Below are 27,030 nucleotides of genomic sequence, written 5' to 3' on the forward strand. Positions count from 1 at the left end.
GAACATGATTGAGATGTATAAAATCATGAGGGGCATAGATAGGGTAGGCAGGAAGAAACTGTTTCCCTTGGTTGAGGGATCAGCGACTGGGGGGCATTGATTTAAAGTCAGGGGCAGGAGGTTTAGAGGGGATGTTAGGAAGATCTTGTTCATCCAGAGGGTGGTGGGACTCTAGAACTCAGTGGGTAAAGGTGGGAGAGTTATTTAGATGTGCATTTGTGATGCCACGGAATACAAGGCTCTGGGCCAAGTGCTGGAAAATGGGATTACAATTATTGAGCGGCTGCTTTTGACTGGTGTAGACATAATGGGCCAACGGGCCTTTTTCTGTGCTGTAGATCTCTACGACTCTAACACTTTTGAAAGAAGAAACAACCTGTTCAAACATATCATGATATTCAAGGACTGTGTAAAGACTTGTAGCTCAGGTACTGGTTATTGTGGTTGTGGGGATGTTCGCCCAGCTGGGAGGTTGATTTGCAGATGTTTCGTCCCTCCCAGTCTAAGTGACATCTTCAGGGCTTTGGAGCCTCCTGTGAAGTGCTGCTGTACCATCGCTTCTGGAATTTATTTGGTTCCATTCCTGTCGTTTCCGGTTATTGGTTCCAGTTGTCCGTTGTAGTGGTCAGTATATTAGATCCAGGTCAATGTGCTTGTTGATGGAACCCGTGGATGAAGTGCCATGCTTCTAGAAATTCTCTGGCTGTCTTATGTTTAGCTTATCCTATGATAATTGTGTTGTCTCAGTTGAATTTGTGATCCTTGTCATCTGTGCGCATGGCTACTAGGGACAGCTGGTTGTGGCGATTAGTTGGTGTTCGTGGATGAGGATTGCTAGTTGTCTGCCTGTTTGCCCAATCTAGTGTTTTGTGCAGACTTTACATGGAATCTGGTAAATTACATGAATCTGAGTGGTTGGAGAAATCTGTCATGACAGCCTATAAACCGACAGCCACACTCAGACAACAACTCACCAAGACAAAAGACCCTATACCCAACATGTGCAAGACAAACATAATTTCTAGGATTCCATACAATGACTGTATGAAATGCTATCTAGAATGAACAGACAGACAACTAGCAATCGGCAACCACAAATACCAACTAGCCATGAAACGCAGCGAACATCTGTCCCGAGTAGCTATATACACAGATGACAAAGACCTCAAATCTGACTGGGACAACACAGCGATCATAGGACAGTCAGAGAGTTTCTAGAAGCATGACACTCATCCACAGACTCCATCAACAAGCAAACTTACCTGGACCCAATATACCGGCCATTACAACATACAACTGGAACCAATAACCGGAAGCAGCAGGAATGGAACCAAATAGATTCCAGAAGAAACAGTTCTGCAGTGTTTCACCAGAGGCTGCAACACACTGAAGATGTGACTTAGACCGGGGATGTAACATCTGGAAATCAACTTCCCAGCTCGGTGAACATACCCACAACCATGATATCTCCAGAGCATGTAGGACCTGAATCTGTACTGTCTGGTGTTGGAGTCACTATCACTGTACCATGACTGCATTCTGTGCTCGACAGTAAGAGCTTGCTTGAGGCAAGAACATGGGATTGAAAATTTGTTTTTCTGTGGTGCAATCCAAAGTATTCTTCAAAGTAGGGACTTCAAGGGAGGATACCTCACCCCACCTTCAGCTCTTTAGCTGTAAGAGCCAAGTACTATGGAGATCTGAAATAAAACAGAAACCACCAGAGAAACTCTGGCAGCATCTGTGGAGAGAGAAACACAGTTAACATTTTGCACCCAATGACGTCTTTGGAAATACCTGTCCCGTTTGCCTGTTGGATCTCACTAATCCTTGTGCGCCCTCATTCTGTGTTACTGTCGCGTATAATCTTTATACTGCTACAGGGCCTGGTCTCAGCTCTGCCCAGGGTTTGTCTCTGCATTACCACCTTTGCTGAAGATCTTTACAATTATTGTGCTGAGTCATAAGAGCAAAATGTCATTTAGCTGGTTGACAAAAATGACAGGGACACTGTTTAGGGTTCAGCCTTGGAGATTGTAATTGCATCTTGAGAGTTCGATATCCAACTAAGTTCAAAGAAATATTTAAAATTGACTACATACAGACTCATTCTAAATTGTAAACCCTGAGTTCACTGCTGTGCAAATGTAGATGAGTAATGTTCCTTTAAAAATAAGCCAGTCATTTATCAGCCCACTCACTTATGTCTATATTTGTACCGTTCTCTCTTGACACTAGGGTACCAGCACTCACCAGTGGGCACCCCACTCAGTGCATCTCTCCAGTCCAAACATAACCCTCCCTTCCTTTCCTGAAGCCAATTCCTTACTGAGCACCGACTTTTACCAAGGTGCCACAGGTGACCAATCTAAAGTTGGAAATAATCATTTTCTGTTGGCAGCTTCCAATTTTCTGCACTTGTTGTAATTCTTGTTCACAATATATCCTGGAGTAATTTGAACGCATGAGCTGCGTGTTGCAGTCCAATGCCATCTCAGTGGTTTACAAACTAATCAAAGGTGTTTAAAGGCAATTCACTCAAATGGTGATTTGAGTGTTTTGAATTGTCTCTCAGTGGGGGCGGTGGAAGGAAGTCCTCTGGAATCACTAAACAAGCTTTTGGGTGCTGCTAGAATAGTTTCTTGGTAAGGAGGATTGGATGGCACTTCAGAGTTTAAATCGTCTTTGTGATTTTTATAAGTATGATAACCAAAACAATCAATGCTTTTTCTTTTCCCCTCACTCTTTCCTGCAATGTGGCGAAGACCAACATTTGTTTTTCATATGCAATTGCTCTTTGAAGCATAGGCAATAGGTGCAGGAGTAGGCCATTCGGCCCGTCGAGCCTGCTCCCCCATTCAATATGATCATGGCTGATCATGTCTTTTCAGTGTCCCACTCCCGCTTTCTCTCCATACCCCTTGATCCCCTCAGCCGCAAGGGCCATGACCAGCTCCCTCTTGAATCTATCCAAATGAACTCATCCCAGCAGCTTTCTGTGGGAGAGAATTCAGCAGGTTCACAACTCTGAGTGAAGGAATTCTTGAACTGAAAGGCTTGCTCAAATACTTTTGAGCACAGTTAAAGGGGTGATAGATATAGGACAGATGTCTGAGGTAGTTTATTACTCAGAGTAGTAGGGGCATGGAACCTATGGACGAAAATGGAACAGCTTCAGCTTGGTTTCACAGGTCAGTGCAACATTGAGGGCAAAGGGCCTGTATTGCACTGTAATGTTGTATGTTCAACCACATTGCTATGGATCTAGAGTCACACATAGGCCAGACCAGACAAGGATGGCAGATTTCCTTCCCTAAAGTGAACAAGACTTTTTTTTAATGACAATCAACGATGGTTTCTTGGCTGCTTTGCTTCTTACATCTTGGCAGTATTTAAACTTCAAAGGTGCTTTGTTAACTGTACAGCACTTTAGGATGTCATGAGGTAATGCATGTTAATATATAAATGCAAGTCTTTGTTGTCTCTTCTTCTCCTTTGTTTGTTTTATTCCCCCTCTCCCTTTATCTTCACTCTTTCTATTTTGAAAAATACTTAAGGATGGTGGAGCACTCAAGCAGTAATAAACCCCAACCAACTAAAATTAAACAGTGATTCCCTCATTAATCAATGTGTTTATATCCTTTAAATTCATCAAAACATCTTCCCATTAATCAAATTGTACAACAAGTTGGACTTTGGTAAATGATTGCAATAATTACTAAAGGAATGGGGGCATGAGTAATCTACTCTAGGTAATGAATTGTGCATGGAGCAACAGTCGCCATTGCTACCAGGTATTACTAAAAAAAACTGGGAGGGAGATGGCCATGTTTAAAAAGCAAATTTGTGCATTTGAGAGCCTGTCTGTGTGTGTGAGTGAGTGCGTCTGTGTGTGTGTTAAATTATTTGAGTGAGAGTTGAGCAAACACATTTATCCCATCCAGAAGTAAAAGGAAATGCACAGTAAGTCAATCCACTTTTGATAAGGAACACCAGGTGTTAAGTTTGGTCCTAATCTATGGAAATTGATGAAGGAAGTACATTGAATGTTTCTCTCTTGTTTTATGCTGACTGATTTCTATACATTTGCTTTCTTATTTCAGTTGCCCATCCTTCACTCCTTGTCTTATCCAATGAATCAAGTATGGTCCTTTTCCATTCCTTTCAACTGAGTTATGACTCAATTTTTAGCCTGTTTTGTGCTCATGAAACAACCATTGTACTGTGTGTGTGTGTGTGTGTGTGTCTGTGTGTGTGTGTCTGTGTGTATGTGTCTGTGTGTGTGGTCTAAGTTTAATTTAAAACTGAGACTCTCAAACACAAATGGCACCATCACTCGAAACTCTTACTTTAATGCTTGTTGAAATTAAAGCTACATGAAGAGTCCAGAAGTTAGTTGATGCAATCACTTCATAGTTTGGTCAGGTATTCTTTTGTGTTATTTATTCTGTTCCTACTGGAGATTCTGGGTCCACTAATGTAGGTTTTTGAGAGGATAATTCTGCTTGTCGTGACTATATTGTAAAGAAAGGTTATGCGGGCTGCAAACAACGTAACTGGAGAAATAAGATTTCTAAAGGTAAAGAGTATCAATCACGTTCTTGGCATCTCTAATTCTTCTGAATTTACCCAGAAAAACAAAAGCAAATTAATACAATAAGATTGCTGTCTGTTAAATAAAGAACCATTGAAAGCACCACTTCTCATTTACAATTAAATTATTGTTGCTCTGGATTCTGCACAACCAATGGATTAAATCTTAGATTTTCTCTTGGTTTTGCAAATAGTGTGAAATATCAAGAATTGGTTTCCACCCACGCAGTTATTTCATACTAACGGAGAAAGAATTTTAAAAGATTCTCTCCATGATTTCTTTTAAATATACCTAAATTCCTTGAGAACTGCTCGATAGTTTTTTTGGTCACTCTTTCCTGGGACGTAAGTGGACGTAAGCCTTGCCAGCATTTGTGCCCATCCCTAATTGCCCCTGAACTCAGCTGCTTACTCGACAATTTCAGAGGACAGTTAAGAGTCAAAGACATTGGTGTGACCTGGAGTCACATGGATGTCAGACAAGGTCAGGATTGTCTCTTTCATTCCCTGCAGGACATTAGTGAACCAGATAGGTTCGTAGAACAATTTGTAATGGCTTCACAGTCACCATTACTAGGACTAGCTTTCAATTCCAGGTTTACTGATTGAATTTAAACTCTAACCAGCTACTTTGCTGGGATTTTAACCCATACCCCTGGTGGATTAAGCTTGGTCTCTAGAGTGCTAGTCTAGTCAAGTTACCACGACACCACCACCTCCCCTGAAATTATCTATCATACAACAATAATTGCATTTAATGTGGAGAATATCCCTTTCCTTTCCCAATTTGATCTGCCTTATTTATGTCATTAAATCATCAGAGATAAAAACTGCAATTCTTACCTTCTCTGGCTTTTTTTTGGCTGACACCAATTTATTTTTCATTGTCTTTTTCTGAATTTCCAACACTATTTTATTCATCTGCACTTAGCTTTATTGAACAGATGAATACAATTGGCGGATGTGTGTCACTTGTTATGGACCAGGCCAGACCCCCTCAAAACATTTCAAGAAAGTAGCCCAGACCTTAACTTTGCTAGTTGCTTTAAGCAGTGGTTGTTATAGGAATGATGCAGCTGGTGAAGCCACTTAGTTTTAAACAGAATTTATTTACAAGATTACCGAATGAAATATGAGCAAAAGAGAACAGAATACTGAATAACCATAACCTATCCAAGAACCCAACAGATTATCCAAACTTAATGATGCTGTTCCAAATACTTGCAACAATTCCCATAAATTTCCTTTGGCACAAAAGGTAAAATTAAACATAGGGTCTTACAGGAGAGAAGTCAGAGAAAGAGAGAGAGGACCAATGTGGACCTGCTTCTTTGGGTCCAGCAACTTCATAATACTGGTGCTAAAAACCAAATCAAACCGGAGAAAAGCTGAGCTGGGAGAACTGGCCACTTCCCTTTAATTGTACAAGTGTTTCTTTTAAAAAAAACACTTGAAAGCCTTTTTCTGAGGCAGTATCTGTTAGTATTAATCAAACTGACTGTAAAATCCTTCCAAGCTCAGACTTTTTAGAGTCTGTGTGTTTTATAATCTCTTGGAAAAAAAAGCCAAAGACACCATAACCTTGTTAAAGGAGCATCATCATCATATGCTGATTGTTGTCAGTTCCATTCTCACAAATCAACAGATAAGCCTAATGTATGGGCAGAGTCATGGTGCGTGACTGTTCCCCAGTACCTTTCTGCTGAGATTGCACATTCACATTAAAGATCTCCATTCAGTGAATTAACTAAATTAATGAATCTTATTTGAAGTTAGTAGGAACTCTGAACTCAGTTGTTGGGTAAGTATAATATTTGACCAATACCATCTTGGTGAGATGTAAGAATTCCAATATCTCTGCTGTGTCTCTCAGTGACACTCTAAATTAATTCTGTTTTTTTTACATTTTGTGTAAAAGTTTAATTGTATGGAAAATAATCAGTACTTGCCTCATAGGTAGTGGTGTGATATTTGGCCAAGGTGCCATCACAGTTCAGTTTGCGCAATAGTTTCCTGACATCTCAGATGTATAATTACAGGTGAATAGGCAGCAGCTGAGAGAACTATGGTTGAACTTTACTCTTCTTGTTTCAAGGGATGCTGAGGCAATCTGGGGGTGACCAGTCTTAATAATACAGGAAGTCATTTAATGAAAGAAGAGCCACAATGGATACTTATGGAGTCACATGTTGTAAACATGCACCTTCCAATCCAACAAGCAAAGTTTCAGTCATGTCTAATGAAAGGTTCTCAAAGATGTCACTCAAGAAAAGTTTAGACAGGGACATGGATTGGAAGGTTATGGACCAAATGCAGACAAATGGGACGAGTTCAATTGTAAAAACTGGATAGGATGAGCACATTGGGCATAAGAGTCTGTTTCCATGCTGTAGACTTCAATGACTCTATGTTTTTGACTAATCTGTACAAAAATATTATTACATGTCTGTGGAGCAGGTGTAACTTGAAGCAAGACCATCTGGTTCATAGGTAGGGGCACTACCACTGTACTATAATAGCACCCCCCCAAAAAAATCACTCGAAGACATTTTAAAATCAATTTTTTCTAAGAAACTGTTGCACATCTCTGGAGCAAGTGAATCCAGGGCTCCTGGTTGAGAAGTAGGGGCGTTACAACTATGTCACAGGAGCTCCTCATAGGATCACAAACTTTTTTTTTCCCTCTAAAATAACCTATTCAGAGACATTATCATGCACTTCTGGAGCAGGTGAGACTTGAATGTGACTTGATGATGAAGGGATTTTGCCTGAAACGTCGATTTTCCTGCTCCTCGGATGCTGCCTGACCTGCTGTGCTTTTCTAGCACCACTCTAATCTAGACTCTGATCTCCAGCATCTGCAGTCCTCACTTTGGCCTAGTTGGTTTTAACCTTAAAAGTGAATTGTCGAGTCCAGGGGCAGGAATGCTGCCACTGTACCACAGGAGCCCCTGGCAGGATCTCAAACCTATTTCATTTTCCTTAAAATAACCTATTCAGAGACGTTCGCACCGCTGGAGCAGGTGGGACTTGAACCTAGATCACCCAGTCCAGGGGTGGGGATACTACTCCTGCCCCAGAAAGGGTTCCCAAAGGATTGTAAATAAATACCCATTCAATGCCCGTCAGCTGCATGCCATTGAATTCAATTCAATCAGGATTATGCCGCCTGTATAAAGTTAATTAAAGCAGTGACACAGACATAATGTGTCAAACAGTCATCTCCTGTAATGTCTGATTTTAGGATGTTGAGCTAACATTTGAGCTAGTTTGGGGAGAAAAAAAACCACCAGGTAATGTCATAAAAGTTTTAAATGACTTTTCTCAGTCCTGATAAAATTAGGAATTAAGAACAGTGACCCAGTTACAAAACATCCTCTATCTGGGGAAATGCCTCTCTCATAGCAATCAGTGTACTGCATAGGGCTGGTTAAAAACTTTTCTAATTATTAGGCACTTCAACAATTTGCTTGCTTTTCTCTTGATGAAAATAAAAACCTTTCCAGCTCTAAGCAAAAATAATCTTTTATTACATATTCAAACTCCCACTGCTTGGTAATTTAGATATGTAACAACATAGTTTAATCAATAATCATTCTCCTATTAGGAATAACCAATCCATTAGAGCAGATGGATTTTGATTGCTGGAAAAGCAATGCTGTTTTACAACCAATGGAATTAATAGTTGAGAAATTAATGCTTTTTTTCAAACACAAGACAAAATTATTCAAGTTGCGACATATTTCAGATACACTCTAGAATGTGGTGTTCCTCGTTATATGACATAGCTCAATTAATTGCTTTTTTATTTCATTGGTTCCATGGTCAATTAAGCTTTTTCCAATACCAGGTTATTAATTATAGAATCAACAAACTCTGTTTTGAAAAACCAACAATTTGCAAAGAATATTGGCCCCAGAATTTGAAAAAAATAATGGCATGTGCATGATTTACACTGTCATTGATGTGCAACTCAACCAGTAACCTGCTACAAAGCAGAAGTACCAACACCCACCACCACCCTCGGAATTCAAACCATCACAAGCTGTGGTGCAATTAATGCTGCTCCACAAACAAATCTGCAAGAAACAGCCTCTCAAACTTAGCTTCTCTCTCTGAGCTTTATGAAACTGATGTCTGCACATAATTATCTGTTAAACTAATTAAGTCTGATAAATAAAAATGAAACTACTCTTTTAATAATGTACACATTGTTAATCACTGATCGTCAATTCTCAGGCCCAGAAAGTGCACAATTAGATGTGACATTTAGTTAGTGAAATATTGCAATTTCTCTCAAAGAACCAGTTTTTCCTTTCTATCTCTTTCTTTTATGTTGCAAACTAATTTCCCTACTTCTCTTCCTCTATTGCACTCAATATTGAATATATCCTCCCAATAAGTCCTTCCCCAGGTGAATTATCAATATTTTAAGCTCATTTGTCAAGAAAATACATTGTTAGTCCAATTGTGATTGACCTCATTGACACACACACACACACAACAGAGTGATGATAAAGGGTTGTTTTTAAGACTGGAGACCTGTGACAAGCATATTTCCACAAGGATCAATGTTGTCTCCACTTTTATTTGTCACTTATTCAAATAATTTTGATGAGAATATCAAAGATATAGTTAGTATATTTGTGGATAAGCCCAAAATTGGTAATGTACTGGACTGTGAAGAAGGTTATCTAAGATTACAAAGAGATCTTGATCAATTGGATCAATATAGCCTGCAGGATGGCAGATGGAGTTTAGTTTGGATAAATGGGAGGTATTGCAGTTTGGGAAAACAAAAAGGGACAGGACTTATACAGTTAAAAGTAGGGCTTTACGTAGTATTGTAGAACAGAACACGGGGGTTCAGTACATAATTGTTTGAAGTTTTTGTCACATATAGATAGGAGAAAGTGAAGACCGCAGATGCTGGAGATCAGGGTCGAGAGTGTGGTGCTGGAAAAGTGCAGCAGATCAGGCAGCATCTGGGGAGAAGGAAAATCAATGTTTCGGGCATAAACCCTTCATCAGGAATTAGGTTTATGGGCCGGGGGGCTGAGAGATAAATGGGAGGGGGTTGGGCCTGGGGGGAAGGTCGCTGGGAATGTGATAGGTTGATGAAGGTGAGGGAGAAGGTGATATGTTGGAGAGGAGGGTGGAGTGAATAGATGGCAAAGGTAGTGGACAGGTCAGGAGGGCAGTGCCGAGTTGAAGGCTTGGGACTAGGATAATGTGGGGGGAGGGGAAATGAGGAAACTGGTGAAACCCATATTGATCCCGTGTGGTTGCAGGATCCCAAAGCAGAAGATGAGGTGCTCTTCCTCCAGGCATCTGGTGGTAAAGGTTTCATGATGGAGAAGGCCCAGGATCTGCATGTCCTTGGTGGAGTGGGAGGGGGAGTTGAAGTGTCAGCTATCGGGCGGTGGGGTTGATGGGTGTGGGTGTCCCAGAGATGTTCTCTAAAATGATCTGCAAGTTGGCATCCTGTTTCCCTGATGTACAGGAGACCACATCGGGTGCAACGGACACAGTAGATGACATTGGTGGAGGTACAGGTAAATTTCTGTCAGATGTGGAAGGATCCTTAGGGGCCTTGGGCAGAGGTGAGGGGGGAGTGGTGTGAGTGCAAGTTTTTCACTTCCTGCAGTGGCAAGGGAAGGTGCTGGGAGTGGGGTGTGGCTGGTGGGGGGGGGGGTGGGGGGTGGGGGGGGGGTGGACCTGATGAGGGAGTTGTGGAGGGAATGGTCTCTCCAGAATGCTGATAGGCATGGCGAGGGAAAAATATTGGTGGGGTCTGTTTGGCAGAAGTGGTGGAGGATGATGTGATATATATGGTGGTTTGTGGGGTAGAAGGTGAGGACTGGAGGGGGTTTTGGTCCATGTTATGTTGGGAGAGGTGGGGTTCAAGGGCAGAGGTGTGGAAAGTGGAGGAGATGCGCTGGAGGGCATGATCAACCATGTGGGAAGGAAAATTGCGATCTTGGAAGAAGGAGGCCATCTGGGATTTTCTCATGTGGAATTGGTGGAATCTTCCCCCCTCAAAACCCACCCCCTTCCATTCATCTCTCAGCCTCCCTGTCCACAAGCCTCATACCAGTCACATATAGATAGGGTAGTTAAGAAGGTGTTTAGTGCACTTGCTTTCACTGCTCAGACTTTTCAGTGTAGGAACGTTATGTTGAGGTAGCAGGGACATTGGTGAATCCTTTTCTGGAGTGCTGTGTCCAGTTCTGGTCACCCTGTTGTAGGAATGATATTACTAAGCTGGAGAGGGTTCAGAAGAGATTTACCAGAATGTTTCCAGGAATGGAGACTTTGAGTTATACACAGAAACTGGATTGGCTAGGACTGTTTTCACTGGAGCATAGAAAGTTGAGGGGCGACCTTATAGAGATTCATAAAATCGTGAGGGATGTAGAAAAGGTGAATAGCAGGTATCTTTTCCCGAGAGTGGGGGACTTCAAGATTAGGGGCTTTTTCTTAGGTGAGAGAGGAGTGACTTTAAAAAAGACGTGAAGGGCAATTTTTTTCACACAGAATGGCTTACGTGTGGAGTGAACTGCCAGAGGAAGTGGTGGATGCAGGTATAGTTACAATGGTTCAAAGACATTTGACTAAATACATGAATAGGAAAGGTTTGGAGGGATATTGGCCAAGTGCAGGCAGGTGGAATTAGTTTTGTTTGGGAACATGGTAGGCATGGACTTGTTAGACCTAAGGGTCAGTTTCTGTGCTGTATAACTCTGACTCTATAGCAATCACTTTGAGTTGATTTAATAAAAATAATAAAACAAAGAGCTACAGATACTGAAACGAAAACAGAAATTACTAGAGAAACTCAGCAGGTCTGACAGCATCTGAGGAGAGAGAAACAGGGTTATTGTCTCACTTCCAGTGACTCTTCCTCGGAACTGATACGTGCCCAAACAAATATAACCAGCCACATGATGAGAGATTGTCCTGCAGCAATTTGCTGGGCCTATTAAATTAGATATTTTAAAAGAACGCTTGAAGCAATGCAGATAATAATGAGATTATGCATGTAGAAATGAAAAAGAACTCATCCAAAATATTCTACAAATGCCAAAGAATTTGCAATTGTAGCCAGTGCATGTGGGATAAACAGCAGCCGAAATATAATACAGCTCCAAAAATGGGGACATTGGAACAGGAGAAGGCCATTCAGCTCATTGAGCCTGCCTTGCCATTTAATATGATGTTGACTGCTAAAGCCTGGAGAATAATGATGTAAATATTCATTTATTGAAGGAAGCATTGTTAATGACTGATAATCAGTTCCCTGGCCCAGTGTGACCTTTGATTAATTTAGTCAGTGAATTGTTGAAATTATATTCAAAACAATGATATATTTAACAATATAAATAATTGGATAATTTGTTTTAATGATGGATGAAGGATAATTATTGGGAATGTATTGAGAGAATTCCTCTAACCTTTAAGCGGTGCCACATGATCATTCATGTGCATTGGCAAGATCAGAGAGGGTTTCAGTTTAACTTTTCACCTGAGACAGCACCTCAGACAACACATTCCTTTTTACAGGCTGAACTTGATCACTATGTAGAACACATTATTCAATCCATTTGCAGTCTCTATGGCCATTAAGATTTTTAACTTGTACAAGTCATTTATTATATGGAGTACTAAAATACAAGAGTTTACAGTAATCTTCAGGATCAAATTGGCGCATTCGAGTCTGACAACTGTAACAAAGAGAATTTTGAAGTGTCGAAGTTCAGAACCTCATGCCTTTCTCACTGTGGTCCCAGCAGTTTGATGATGCCTCTATGCAAGAGGAAATTGTCAGTGTTGATTTAAAACTTCAACAAATAGAATATTGCTCTAGACCTACCCTCAAACCTCCTCCACTCTTTCCTCCCTCCTCTTCCTTCCCACCCACACTTTCTGTTCTCTCCTCCCTCTCTCCAAACTTTCCTTCCCTCTTCATCCACTCTTGTTGTCTTTTGTTCCTTCCCTCTCTCCATCATTCACTCCTTCCTTTCTTCCCTTCCTCACTCAATCTCTTCCCTTCCTCCCCTCTTGCTCTGTCCTCCATCCCCCTCTGTCTTCCCTTCCTTCCTTCCTCCCTCCTTATTTTCTTTCTCCACCTCCCCACTCCTCTCCTCACTGCTGTCCCCTCTTCTCATTGCCTCCCGTCTTCCCACCACTCTTGCCCCTCTGCCCCCTCCTCATCCCCCTCCTCCTCCTCCCCCTCCCCTCCTCCCCTGTTCTTCCCCCTCCCCTCACCACCCCTGTCCCTTCCCCTGTCTGCCCTCGCCTGTTCCCCCCTCCCCAACCTACTCCCCTCCCTGGTACTCTCCCCTCCTGTCCTCCCCACAGCCCACTCGCTCCCCTCCCCTCCCGGCCCCTCTCTCCCCTCCCCTCCCGGCCCCTCTCTCCACCCCTCTCCATTCCGCACTCTCTCCATTCCGCACACTCTCCATTCCGCACTGTCCCCCCCGTCTCTCTCTCTAGTGCCTGCACTTGTCCCCCTGTGCACTCCCTCCCCCCTCCCCTACCTCCCTGCAATCTCTCCGCTCTCCCCTACCCCCCCCCACCCCCATCCCATCCCGCACTCCCTCTGGTCTCTGCACCTCCGCCCCGCCAGAGTGTCACTGCGGCTCCGGGGCGGGCACTCCGCTGCTCGGATCGCGGGCTCCGTGTTGGCCCCCACCGGGAGCGGACTCCTGACCGGGGCGCGCTCCCGCCGCGCCGCGCCCGCCGCTTTCCCTGGATGGAGCTGGCGGGCGGGGGGCGCGCCTCGGGCCGGGAGCGGAGCTCGCGTTACCGGCGCCGGTCCCCTCTGTCTCACCGAGACTCTCGCTCTGTCCACAGACTGTCCCCGGCCGGCGACCAGAACCGCAACAGCGACGGAGTCATCCTGGACATCGCGTCCCTGAAGATGAACGAGCTGGAGACAGATGTCCCTCCTCTACCGCCCAGGTACCGATTCCGGGATTTACTCTTGGGAGACCAGTCCTTCCAAAACGACGACAGGTAAGTCCCTGAACTCCTCACTTGAACCCTCCCCTGTTCCAGCAATGATTTACGGTCGTGTCCTCGCTGCAAGGGAGCTGTCCAAGGTGCTGAATCCTGGACAGTTCCCCAAAGGCTGCTGAACGATCACCCTTTCGGCTGACCATGTGTGTTTGGAGTTTTTATTTTATGCTTTAAGCCAACTGTAGAAGTGTTAAACCGGGAAGAATTGAATCAGACAGCACCCAGTTATTCATTCAGTGTGATAGATTGTGGAGCACTCAAACTGCGACGTGACTTTGGGTGCCAGAAGTTAGCCGAGTAAAATGTTTTTTCAATTCCAAGATGCCAATATTATTTATAACACAGATCTGATTCTTGCTTGATTCAACCCTCCCTAATTTTTTTTGGTCGGTGCAGACTTGATGGGCTGAAGAGCATCCTCAGTACTTTATGACCTGAAGACTAATTTTGATTTAACTCTGGTCTCAGTTACAATAGTTTGATTTTCAACTGAATATATTTTTAAAACATGGTTGCTTTTTTTTACTATTTGCTATTTTTATTTTCTTTTTACTGTTTTTGCTATTTGTGAAATAGTTGGTGTGTTGTTGGTTTGATTTTGTTTGGAATGTGGATTGAAATTATTCATGCTATCAATGATTGTTAATTGTAACTGCAGCCAAGTTGGAATCACATCTCTTAAACACTTTCAAAGCCCAAATATTGTGTACAGAAATTAAGAACTACTTACTACTCACCAGTTTTATTAAATGACTCAGTACCTTGAAATGTTCACAAAGAACAGGAACTTTGTAGCATTGCAGAATGAATGACTAAATTGATGCATGACAAAGAGCAGAGTCTTAAAATGAGAACTATGTAGTGTTGCTTTCAGGATGGACTTTTGCACACTAAGGGCAGTGGGATGTTCTATTCAAAGATATTGGATGTTGGATCAGTTGAGATTTTTAAGACAGTAATTGATTGATGTCGTTAAAATTGCCAAGGGATTTGCAACAGATCTAATAAATTGGGTTAAGTTCAGTCATGATCCAAGGGACTCAAAATGACCTACTTTTGTTTTCTATAAATGGTAAATTACTGAAACTAACAAAACGTTTTTTGGGTCAATATGTTAGATTTTTGCATAAAATCTGAAGTTCTGGATGTAAGTTTGCTCGCTGGGCTGGAAGGTTCATTTTCAGATATTTCATCACCATGCTAGGTAACATCATCAGTGAGCATGCGGTGAAGCGCTGGTGTTAGTGACCCGCTTTCTATTTATGTGTTTAAGTTTCCTTGGGTTGGTGACATAACCACAGGAAATGACATCACCAACCCAAGGAAACCTAAACACAAAAGTAGAAAGCAGGTCACTCGCACCAGTGCTTCACCGCATGCTCACTGATGTTACCTAGCATGGTGATGAAACATCTGAAAACAAACATTCCAGCTCAGCGAGCTAAATTACATCCAGAACCTCAACCTGAGCTACAAATCTTCTCAAAACTCACTACCTCCAGTTATGTTTGTGGTTGTTATAACTGTGAAATGACTTGATCACATGGCCATCAGATCATAAAATGTGTGAGCAGGAACTGGCCATTCAGTGGAATCTTAGCTGATCTGATAATCCTCAAATCCAGTTTTCTGCCTTATCACATAACCCTTGATTCTCTTACTGATTCAAAATCTGTCTCTCTCAGCATTGAACATACTTAACAACCTTCCAAGATAAATAAAGCATCATCTATAAACATACAAATATGGGAAATAGGAGCAGGAGTAGGCCGTTTTTCCCAGCCGACTCCAGCATTCAACATGATCATGGCTAATCTTCTAACTAACCCATACTCCCACTGCTTCCCATATGCCTCGACACCTTTAGCCTCTAGGAATCTATCTTTTTCTTTAAACATATTCAGTGGCTTACTCCATGGCCTTCTGAGTGAAATCATTTCTCCTCATCTTTGACCAAAAGGGCCCACAGCATAACCTGAAACAGTGACCCCTTGCTGCCTGACCAGGGAAATATTATTCCACACCCAGAATTTTATACATTTCAATGAGATCTCCTCACATTCTTCACTTTACAATCTATCCCTTATACCAGTTTTCACATTGCTGTTACCACTCTTCATGACACCTCTCAGCTTTTTTAAGGACAAAACTAATCTTCAAAACATAACCAGCTAACACAGAAGCACTTATCAATTCTGACCACTGAGATATATCCCATTGAAAACATTTCAAGTTTAATAAAAATTATATCCTCTGATTCTGGAATGTTCTGAAATACATAAAAATGTAGAACCAACCTGGCAGTTTGTAAATCACTATTAGCTGCCTAATTTTGATGACTTTTAACACAAGAACAGACAGGTCTATCATTACATAATATGGAGGTAGGTTTAATTGCATACTTTTAATTTGTTTTATGTGTAGTTTCTGAATTTGTTGTGAAAATGAATTCAGTGAGTGTTCTAAAGCTTTCCCAATATTGGGGCAATGATAGAGTTAGTGGTCTTTCCTGTGTGAATTCCTGATGGCTCAGTTACTTATGGTTTGCTGGAGGCATTTATGGATGGTACAAAGTAGCATTTTTGTTCAGTTTTCATTTCAATGCATTATATCACTTAATTCACCACTTTGTCTGAGTTAAGAAATTCCCCTTGCTTTTGGGGGGCCAGATTTGACTCTGCGCAGGAAATAAAGGCAGCGTTCATGTTGGGGAACAGACTGTTCCAAGAACTTAAGTTCATGCAGAAGAGCAAATTTAACAGGTTTGATAGAGCACTGTGTCATTATTGCACTCTTGTGCACACAGTAAGAAAGTAGACTTGGGGATTTCTAATGAAAAATTTATTTCCTTGTATTACAGAAAGTAATTCCAATTCCTTATGATGGCACAATGGCTCAGTGGCTAACGCTGCTGTCTCACAGTGCCAGGAAAGAGTGCCAGGTTTGATTCCACCCTTGGGCAAATGTGCAAATTCCATACACATGTTCTTCCTGTTTCTGTGTGGGTTTCCTCTGGGTGCTGTGCTTTCTTCCCACAGTCCAAAATGTGTAGGTTAGGTGGATTGGCCATGCTAAGCTGCCCATGTGGTGGAAGCTAGGGGAAATGTAGGGTTACAGGGACAGGGCAAGGGGGTGAGTCTTGGTGGGAAGCTGTTTGGAGGATTAGTGCGCACTTGATGGCCCAAATGGCCTGTTTCCACATGAAGGGATTCTATGAAATATTTGTAATTGAAATTAGGAATTTCTTTTCAATTAAAATTGTAAGACTTTTTTTTCAAAATTAGCTAGATAAAGGTGAATACTAGTTTATGGAATGCCAGATTTTAAGTTTCATATTCAAAAAATAAAGCTGTGTTGGAGGAAGATGAATAAACAAATTAAGACTAATCTGCCTTACACAAAATTTTCAAACTGTAATCCAAATAAATGTAAAATCCCTGTAAATAAGCTGTACCCTTGAACAGTATGAAGCCATGAATTAACCTGCTATGGCAAATCTATTTAGTTATTCATTCTGCTCAGCTTTGTTTTGGGTCTTTTAAATAGTAGAGCTCAACTGGATGAATTATTGGAAGACCTTGGTATTTATTTTGTTTTGCAGTGGTATTAATATACAAGGTCACATGCAGTCTGGAGGCTTTTACTGGCTGGCTTGCTTGTGTATTGCATCACAGCTTGCTGGGATAGGTTGCAACTGCATTCTCTTTGTCTCTAGTCACAAGCTCAAGATCTGAAAGCCAGTTTCTGCCCACTGCCACGAAACAGCCTTCATGCATTTGTTTATGAATTCCAATGTTTTCACTGCAAAGACCTAGGCGCAAGTCAAATGTCATCTTTCTTGGTTTGAGAACAGTATGGGAGGGTAAGGAGAATGTAACAGTATAATTTTAAGAGAAATTTAATATTTAACATATATTTGCAAAAATGCACATTTGTAATTTACAATAATTAAATGACGTGTATTGACAAATATGGAGACATTTGGATATGTTTTAATAGAATGATGCAGTTGGCTGTCAGCAACTGATGTCTTTCATAGTTGTCTCCTTTCAAGGCTTGTGCTTGCAATCATACACTTTATTTTCTGACCTTGACTGTTGTTATCCACAGTGCTGCAAGCAAACTATTTTAAGAAGCTTCTGAATCAAGTTAATTTGACCTTTTATGGAAAGCACATTTTCAGGTTTATATTTTTGTGTATTCTAGTGTGGGGAGGATAATGGCTGAAGCCAAATTTGAAACAATGTTAATATTTTAAACTAATACTTACAGCAATATTTCACTTTGATATCAATTGTAACAGAGATCCCATGATAAGAATTGTGGTTACTGTTGAATGAACCCTGAAGTTTGCCTTACTTAAATTAACCTAAACTTTATTCTATATCATGTAATACACCTTCAAAACATTTATAAATTGCAAGTAACTTGAACATGAAGCTTGAAGTTGGTGTACTGCTCCTTCTGATGTATACTGCTCTGAAAGGAAAATGATTAGAAAGTAACAGAATTAGGGTTCTGTAACTGTCTAAGCAGAAGTAAAACACCTTTATTCATTTGCTACCTGGGATCATTGTTAGACATCTGTTATCTTGTGTACATGAACCCTACGCAAAAAGCACATGTTATAGTTTTTTTTTGAGATTTACAAAATGTACGTGCTGTTCTCTTTGGAACTAAACTGTACAAATAATCAGTTTGCTTTCGCACAACATGGCTTGTGCATATCTCAGTAAGTTTCTATCACTGAGTGGAGCTGAAGTTGTGTGCAATATGAAGGTCTGTTTGGCTTCAAAGGAGATTGTTGATCCCTATGTTTATTGACTCATTACTTTTATTATATTTTATGCTTTTATGATATTTATGATATTATATTATTTAAGATGTGAAATGGAATATCAGCTTCAGTTTAGGGACTCCACACTAATCATCCTGTTTTCCCCAAACAGACATTGCACATGTTAAATCCAATAGCTGCTCATTCTGCTTTACCCTAACCTTATTACATAATGACAGCATTAGAATAACACCTTATATAGTGGTATCACTGGCGTGATGTTTTATCATTACCTCCTGATACCAGCTGTTATGGCCACTCTGAGTCAGTTTGCAAATTCATTGGATTCAAAAGCAACTTCATGCCTTGCTCCAGACCTGGTAAAAGCTGTTCTGAGACTAATCAAATTCAGTTTGCACTGGACCCGTACAACAAGCTGAGAGGCTTTCAACTTATCATTATCTGGATGCATCAGGGGTACAATGAGACTACACCATGTGATTGCGCCGTTCAGTCCCCTGCATTGGTTGTGGGGTTTCCATAGCCTAGACTTGCATCTCCTCCTCTATTTTAACTTCTGTAGCAAACAACTAAAGAAAGCAGAATTTATAAATCCATTCATAGGATGAGGCTGTCATCATGTTGGCCAGCAAGTTCTTGCCTATCTCTCACTGTCATCATGTTGGCCAGCAAGTTCTTGCCTATCTCTCACTGTCATCATGTTGGCCAGCAAGTTCTTGCCTATCTCTCACTGTCATCATGTTGGCCAGCAAGTTCTTGCCTATCTCTCACTGTCATCATGTTGGCCAGCAAGTTCTTGCCTATCTCTCACTGTCATCATGTTGGCCAGCAAGTTCTTGCCTATCTCTCACTGTCATCATGTTGGCCAGCAAGTTCTTGCCTATCTCTCACTGTCATCATGTTGGCCAGCAAGTTCTTGCCTATCTCTCACTGTCATCATGTTGGCCAGCAAGTTCTTGCCTATCTCTCACTGTCATCATGTTGGCCAGCAAGTTCTTGCCTATCTCTCACTGTCATCATGTTGGCCAGCAAGTTCTTGCCTATCTCTCACTGTCATCATGTTGGCCAGCAAGTTCTTGCCTATCTCTCACTGTCATCATGTTGGCCAGCAAGTTCTTGCCTATCTCTCACTGTCATCATGTTGGCCAGCAAGTTCTTGCCTATCTCTCACTGTCATCATGTTGGCCAGCAAGTTCTTGCCTATCTCTCACTGACCCTGAGGAGAAGGTGCTGAGCCATCTCAATGGATGCAGTGACTTGCCTGGCCATGCCTGAGGTCTCTTCAGATTCAACCACATTTGTGAGTTATGAGACATATGTGGACCAGAGTGGATATGGGTGGCAGATTCTCTTCTCTAAAAGGCACTTGTGAACCTGTTGGGCATTTCCAACTGTCTGATATTTTCACGACTGAAACTCAGCCTTTTGATTTCCAGATTTATTGAATTGACTGGATTTAAATTCCCCAGCTGTCAAGGTGGGATTTTAACTCTTGTCTATAAATTGTTAGCTGAGGTTTCTGGATTATTAGTCCAGTATCAAAACTACATTGAGCCTAAAGAGAATGTAAAGGCTTTTCTGATGTGCATCACTGGGTGACAAGAATAGTACTGGTTGCTCATCTCCAAGTTCCCTTGAAAAGTGGTGACAAGCCCCTTGCATTCTTGTGTTCAAGTGGGTACACCCAGAATGGTGTTGGGTATGAGCTTACAGGATTTGGGACCAGTGATCATGAAGATGGTATTGATGACATTTCCTGTGCTAGGATGGTATTAGTTAGAGCGTCTCTTACTTTAGATTAGATTACTTACAGTGTGGAAACAGGCCCTTCGGCCCAACAAGTCCACACCGCCCCGCTGAAGCACAACCCACCCATACCCCTACATCTACCCCTTACCTAACACTACGGGCAATTTAGCTTGGCCAATTCACCTGACCTGCACACCTTTGGACTGTGGGAGGAAACCGGAGCACCCGGAGGAAACCCACGCAGACACGGGGAGAATGTGCAAACTCCACACAGTCAGTCGCCTGAGGCGGGAAATGAACCCAGGTCTCTGGCGCTGTGAGGCAGCAGTGCTAACCATTGTGCCACCGTGCCGCCCACAGTTATACATGGTGATGTCCCTACCTGCTTGCTGTCCTCTGGCTGTGGGCCTGGCAGCTGCTATCAGAGAAGCCTTGGTGAGTTACTGCAGTACATCTTGCAAATAATTTATGTTGAAATTACTATGCACTGGTGGTGGAATGAATTAACATTTAAGGTGGTGGTTGGGGCGCTAACCCAGCAGTTCGCTTTGTAAGTGTTTTTCAAGCTTCTTGAATGCTGAATATAGGATTAAAGACAGAATTTTTGGCAGTGTGGAGGAACAGAGGGATCTTGGTGTTCAAGTACATAGATGCCTCAAAGTTGCCACCCAAGTGGATAGGGTTGTTAAGAAAATATATGGTGTTTTGGCTTTCATTAACAGGAGAATTGAGTTGAAGAGCTGCGAGGTTTTGCAACAGCTGTACAAATCCCTGGTGAGACCACACTTGGAATATTGTGTCCAGTTCTGATTGCCCTTCTATAGGAAAGATACAGAGGCTTTGGAGAGGGTGTAAAGAAGGTTTACCAGGATGCTGCCTGGACGGGAGGGCATGTCTAATGAAGAGAAGTTGACCTAGATTGAACTTTTCTCTCTGGAGAGAAGGAGGAAGAGAGGTGACCTGATCAAGATTTACAGGGTAATGAGAGGCATGCATAGAATCAATAGCCAGAGACTTTTCCCCAAGGCAGGATTGACTTGAACGAGGGGTCAGAGTTTTAAGATGTTAGGAGGAAGCTAGAGAGGAGACTCAGAGGTAGGCTCTTTATGCAGAGAGTTGTGAATGCATGGAATGCGTTGCCAGTGGTGGCGGTGGAAGCAGGGTCATTAGGGACATTTAAAGCATCTGGACAACAGTGAATTAAGGGGTGCATAGGTAAGGTTATTTTATTTTACATGAGGATTAATCCTCGGCACAACATCATAAACCAAAAGGCCTGTTCTGTGCTGTACGTTTCTATGTTCTATGTTCTATCTTCTGGAGTGTTGTCAGAGCTCATCTGGGCAATTGGGAATTATCCCATCACAGTCCTTCCTTACACTTTGTAGATTGTGGAGAGACTTTGGCAAGTCAGTTACTTGTTCTGGAGTATCCAAACTGTGGTGCAATGTTTATGTGACTAGTCTAGTTAAGGTACTGATCAAGGGGTAAACACCAAGTTGTTGATAATGAGAGAAGTCAGTGATGAGAATACTCTTGAATGTCAAAGGGAGATGATTAGGAGATAGCCGTTGCCTGTCGTCTTTGTGCAAAAGTCTACCTTTCAGCCAAAGTTTGACTGTTGTCCAGGTCTTGCTACATGGGTGGAGGGATTTGGGCCAAGCACAGGCAAGTGGTACTAGTTTACTTTGGGAACATGGTTGGCGTGGACTGGTTGGACTGAAGGGGCTGTTTCCATGCTGTATGATTCTATGATTATGCCTATGTGAGGATTTGTGAATGGAACCGAAAAGAGTGTAATCAGCAATGGCCTTCCTTGCTTCTAGCCCCATCATGAAGGAGAGGCTATAGATGAGCAGCTGAAGACTTAACAAACAGCACTGGGGAAACCCTGCTGCTGTGCCCTGGGCCTGAAATAATTGATCTCCTGCTTGCACCACCACCACCTTTGTGCTATTTCAGTATAAATCATGGTTGAAGAGTTCTTGTTTTAGGATAAATAATCTATACTTTTTAGTTTACTTCTTGAGCTCAAAAATGCAAACATTACATTTATTTAATCGGATATTGGCCATTCTCAAAGATGAACCCATAGGTCATGGAAGAATTGACTGGTTATTGAGGTAAAAACAATGACTGCAGATGCTGGAAACCAGATTCTGGATTCGTGGTGCTGGAAGAGCACAGCAGTTCAGGCAGCATCCGAGGAGCTTCGAGCCAGTCAAAGTGGTTATTGAACAACTATTATTGGATAAGGAAAATGGCTCCTCACGCCATCTTATACATGTTGTAACATTGGCAGTTCTACAAAAAGTACTTCATGAAGGAGCATTTTAAAGCCAATGTCCTGAGATTGTAAAGGATGTGCAAATGCAAGTTTTTGCTTAAAGTTGCTGTCCAGGGTGCTGACCAATTAAATCAGGATACAGAGCAGCCCTGGCCGTCAACAAGCCAGAATGAATTGTGGTTGAGAAGTGAATGGTGCAGAGTACTTGATCAGGCTGGTAATCCAGAACCTAAATCTAAATTATCCCCAGATAGTGGATCTAACCCATATTACTGATTTACCTGGCCACAGAGAATATCATTTATCACTTTGTTTTTGTAACTATGGTATCCCAAATCACAAAACGTTTCTCTTTGAAGTGAATAGGTCTGTTGTGTATTTAGATATAGAAGCCAGTTTGTGTACAGCAGGACTTTGCAAGAGAGATGTATGATCAGATCATTTGTTTTTTGTGGCCATGGGCAGAATATTGACTGGGAGATTGTCCTCAGGTTCTTATAAGATACTCCAGTTGAACACTTTTCTAAAGAATTATGCCCCAAAATGATGCACTGAATTGCCAATGTGGAGAAAGATTATGAAGTGAAGTTTGAAACTAGAATCTTCTGATCTGAGGGAAGCAATCAAATCAATCTGTAATATAGATTGAAGCTTTCCAAGACCATTTTCATCTTCACATTTGTATGTGATGTATGATCAACTGATTGTAAAATTGTCTTTAGTTTGTCCATTCATCAATACATAGAGACTGAGATGAGGAGAAAAGTTTAGAAGCCTGATGAGGTAGGATAAAATAGATGTGGTAGCCTTGGGGGAGGGGATGAAGAGAAGAATTCATATGGATATCCCTATGAGAGAACTATGTAGAGCGAATGGAAATAGGGAAGGATAAAACTTACTAACTGGGGAAAAGAGAAGCTGAGGTAAGGTGTCGAAGAGAATCTTTGTGCATTTTCTGTACTTATTAATACATTGTTCTCTGTAGTGACTAATTGTTAGTGAGGAGTTGGTTGTCCAAAAAGCATTAAATTGATTAACTACCTCTCTGGATGGTTGGCCGATCAGTAATTGATATAGACAAATGTCAGATGGTAATTAATCCTATAAATAATGAGTTTTTTTTACAAAAAAAATCTATCGGTTTGAAAGATGTGGGCTTGCCAACATTTATTGACCATTTCTAATTACTCTGACAAGGTTCTGATGAGCTACCTGTTTGGGGGTGTAGGTCCACTCAGTGATGTTAGAAGGTGAATGTACAATACATCATTAAAATTCCAGGTATAGACTTTGCGAGCCGAAAATTGAACTAGGAATAGTAATAGAAACCATATTAAGTAGGTTAGCAAATAGTTTCTTTTAACAGAGTTGAAGCCATGGATTCAATATTTTCCCTGTTTGCTATCTCATCAAGCCAAATATTGTTTCTCTATCCTTGCCATGAACCTTTCACTTTCTCTTTAATTTTCTCATAGCTTAGCTCAGGGCCTCCTCAAACCTAAACCCATCCATGAAACCCACCTTGCCATTGCCCTGACTCCTCTCCAATTGGATGGTTGGTCCTGCCTACATTCCCATCTCCCGTCCTTTCACACAGCTCTCCCTAACCAAACTGCCTCCCCCAGCTTTAATGTTCATCACTGCCACTGGTGCCTGTATATTCATTTGCTACTTCACTGCCCATTAGCTTCTCTTAATCCCTTCACTTTTCCAAACTCAATGGAAGTTGCTTTTGTGGTGAGTAGGAGTTGCTTTATAATCATGTGCGCGGCTGACTCCTGTGTTTAATTAAAGTGGAGGACAGGAAGATAATAACACAATAGATACAGCAAAGACCTGGATATTCCCACATGATGGATTTTGTAGTGAAGTAGCAAAAGAGCATATGCTGTTAGAAGCACTTCTAGCATCTTTAGGCTCTGCCAAAGAGCTTTACAGTCAATGAGGTACTTTTTGAAATGTAGTGAGAATTGCAATGTAGGTAAATATGATGACTAATTTGTGCACAAAAGATAAATGATCAGAAAACCGATAAAAGTTGTTGTTTAAAAAACGGAAGATTAAAAAATATAATGACTTTTTTCAGTCTTAATATTTGGTTAATTACATGTTGTCCACGCTAGACATTGTTTCTAAAAATACTCTTCACTGGGAGTCCTTTTAATATTCAATTACTGGAAATTTTCTCTTTTCTGCCTCTGAATAGGTTTTGTAAATTTTTGGCTCCAATCTATCATTCATTTGCAATTAATAGAATAGAAGGAATTGCTCATTCTGGCTTCAAGGACATTTTTGCATAGAATCCCTACAGTGTTGTAGCAGGCAATTCAGACCATCAAGCCCACACCAACTCTTCAAAGAACAGCTCACCCAAATCCTGTAACCCTGCATTCTATATCCCTGGACACTATGGGCTATCCAGCCTAACCTGCACATTTTTGGACTGTGAGAGGAAACAAGAGCAAACCCACACTGATATGGGGAGAATGTGCAAATTCCATGCAGACAGTCCACTAAGGGTGGATTTGAACAGGTCCCTTGCACTGTGACGTAGTAGTAATAACCACTGAGCAATCGTGCTGTGCTATGCATTGCATTTATTGGCTTTATTGTCCCCTTGCTATTTTTGCGCGAAATACGTTATTGTTCTAATAATGCAGATAGTCCTAAGGGAGGCTGAAGATTTATTTTACTGTTAGAATCTCAAGGCTCTATGTTTGAACAAGATCAAACAAAAGGAACCTGTGGAAAATTCCAATTTGTGGTGGGGAAGGTGGAAGAGAAATTCAGGACCAGTGGTTTGCTTTCCTTCACGAATAGTTGAATTAGGCAGTTATTTATGTGTAAATTGACTTGCAAATTCATGCCTTGAATTGAAAATGTCCAGAACTTGCCAATCGAGTTATGTCACTCTAAGTTCCTTCCACAAGGTAGTATGTTCTTAGTGCGAAAAAATTATTGAATTTGTACACTAATTGCCAATTAAACTCACCACAGAAAATGAGGGTCCACACAAAGAGACCATAAGACCATGAGAAAGAGGAACAGGAGGAGGCCATTCTGCCCCTCGAGCCTGCTCCACCATTCAACGGGATCATGGTTGATCTGACATTCCTCACATCCACTTTCCTGCATTTTCCCTGTAACCCTTGATTGCTCGAATGATCAAGAATCAATCTCAGCCTTAAATAAACATGAGGACTCTGCCTGCACAGCTCTCTGTGGCAAGGAGTTCCAAAGGCACACAACCCTCTGAGCAAAGCAATCTGCACGGTGGCACAGTGGTTAGCACTGCTGCCTCACAGCGCCAGAGACCCTGGTTCAATTCCCGCCTCAGGTAACTGACTGTGTGGAGCTTGCACATTCTCCCCATGTCTGTGTGGGTTTCCTCCGGGTACTCCAGTTTCCTCCCACAGTCCAAAGATGTGCAGATCAGGTGAATTGGCCATGCTAAATTGCCCGTAGTGTGGGGTAAATATAGGGGAATGGGTGGGTTGCGGATCGGTGTGGACTTGTTGGGCCGAAGGACCTGTTTCCACACTGTAAGTAATGTAATCTAGCCTTCTCCTTATCTCAGCCTTAAATTGGCACCCCTTTTCCCCTTGGGGCAGCTATCAATGACTGGGGCTACATAAGGAGCAGAACAATTAGAGGAGTTGTGCAAAAAATTCTTTTTCATCGAGGATGGTGGGAATCTGAAACTCACTGCCTGTAAGCATGGTGGAGGCAGAAACACTCATCACATTTAAGAAGTATTTAGATATGGACTTGTGATGCCAAGCCTTGCTGGAAAATGGGGTTAGAATAGTTAGATGTTTGCTTATGACTGGCATGGATGTGATGGGCTGAAGGGCCTTTTTCTTTGCTATAGACCTCGACTCTTTGACTGTGATATTTGGGAATGAAAACATTTCCTTTTTAAGAACATGATCATTATTAATGCAGTGCCAATCAACTTTTCTCACATTGAAACTGAACATTTAATTTGTGGAGTCTTTTTTTTTGCAGCTAGTAAATTGTTCTTCAGAGGTGTTAACAGGATCAAATTTTAAACTTCTTATCACTTTTGAATTATGCAATTTTCTTTTTTTTCTAAACTCTTTCTCTTTCTGCCTGTGTTTAAAGCATCTTCACTTTAGTCTGCCTCTGGTTTTCCTCCTTATCCTTAAATTTCTTTGGTAAAAGCTACACTTGACTTATGACTCATCTAATCCATTACTCTAATTGTGTCCTATCAGCTTGTGCTTTTAAAACATGAGTTCTTACAGCCATCACTGGCTAAACCAGTATTTATTGCTCGTCCATGTTAGGACTAGAGGGCATTTCAGAACCAACCACATCAATGTGAGTGGCACAATAGCTCAGTGGTTAGCACTGCTGCCTCACAGCGCCAGGGACCTGGGTTTGACAACTCCCTTGGGTGACTCTCTTTGCGGAGTTTGCACATTCTCCCCGTGTCTGCGTGGGGTTCCTCCAGGTGGTCCGGTTTCCTCCCACAGTTCAAAGATGTGCAGGTCAGGTGAGTTGTCCATGCTAAGTTGCCCATACTGTTAGATGCATTAGTCAGAGGTAAATATAGAGT

General features: G+C 41.7%; 1 protein-coding gene across 8 annotated transcripts in view; it reads left to right on the forward strand.

Moving 5' to 3' along the window:
• Positions 1 to 27,030, forward strand: part of kcnt1b (potassium sodium-activated channel subfamily T member 1b) — a 412,195-nt gene that overhangs the window by 12,496 nt on the left and 372,669 nt on the right. For 6 of the 8 annotated variants that reach the window (XM_072565807.1, XM_072565812.1, XM_072565806.1 and 3 more), the window contains exon 2: positions 13,450 to 13,611. The exons of 1 other annotated variant lie outside the window; for it this stretch is intronic. In XM_072565807.1, coding sequence (XP_072421908.1) covers positions 13,450 to 13,611 — 162 coding nt within the window. Of the gene's footprint in view, positions 1 to 13,449; positions 13,612 to 17,407; positions 17,477 to 27,030 lie in introns of those variants that run through there. One more of the 8 variants, XM_072565814.1, reaches the window with a different exon arrangement.

The sequence above is a fragment of the Chiloscyllium punctatum genome, chromosome 49 (assembly GCF_047496795.1).
Source record: "Chiloscyllium punctatum isolate Juve2018m chromosome 49, sChiPun1.3, whole genome shotgun sequence".
Classification (NCBI taxonomy): domain Eukaryota; kingdom Metazoa; phylum Chordata; class Chondrichthyes; order Orectolobiformes; family Hemiscylliidae; genus Chiloscyllium; species Chiloscyllium punctatum.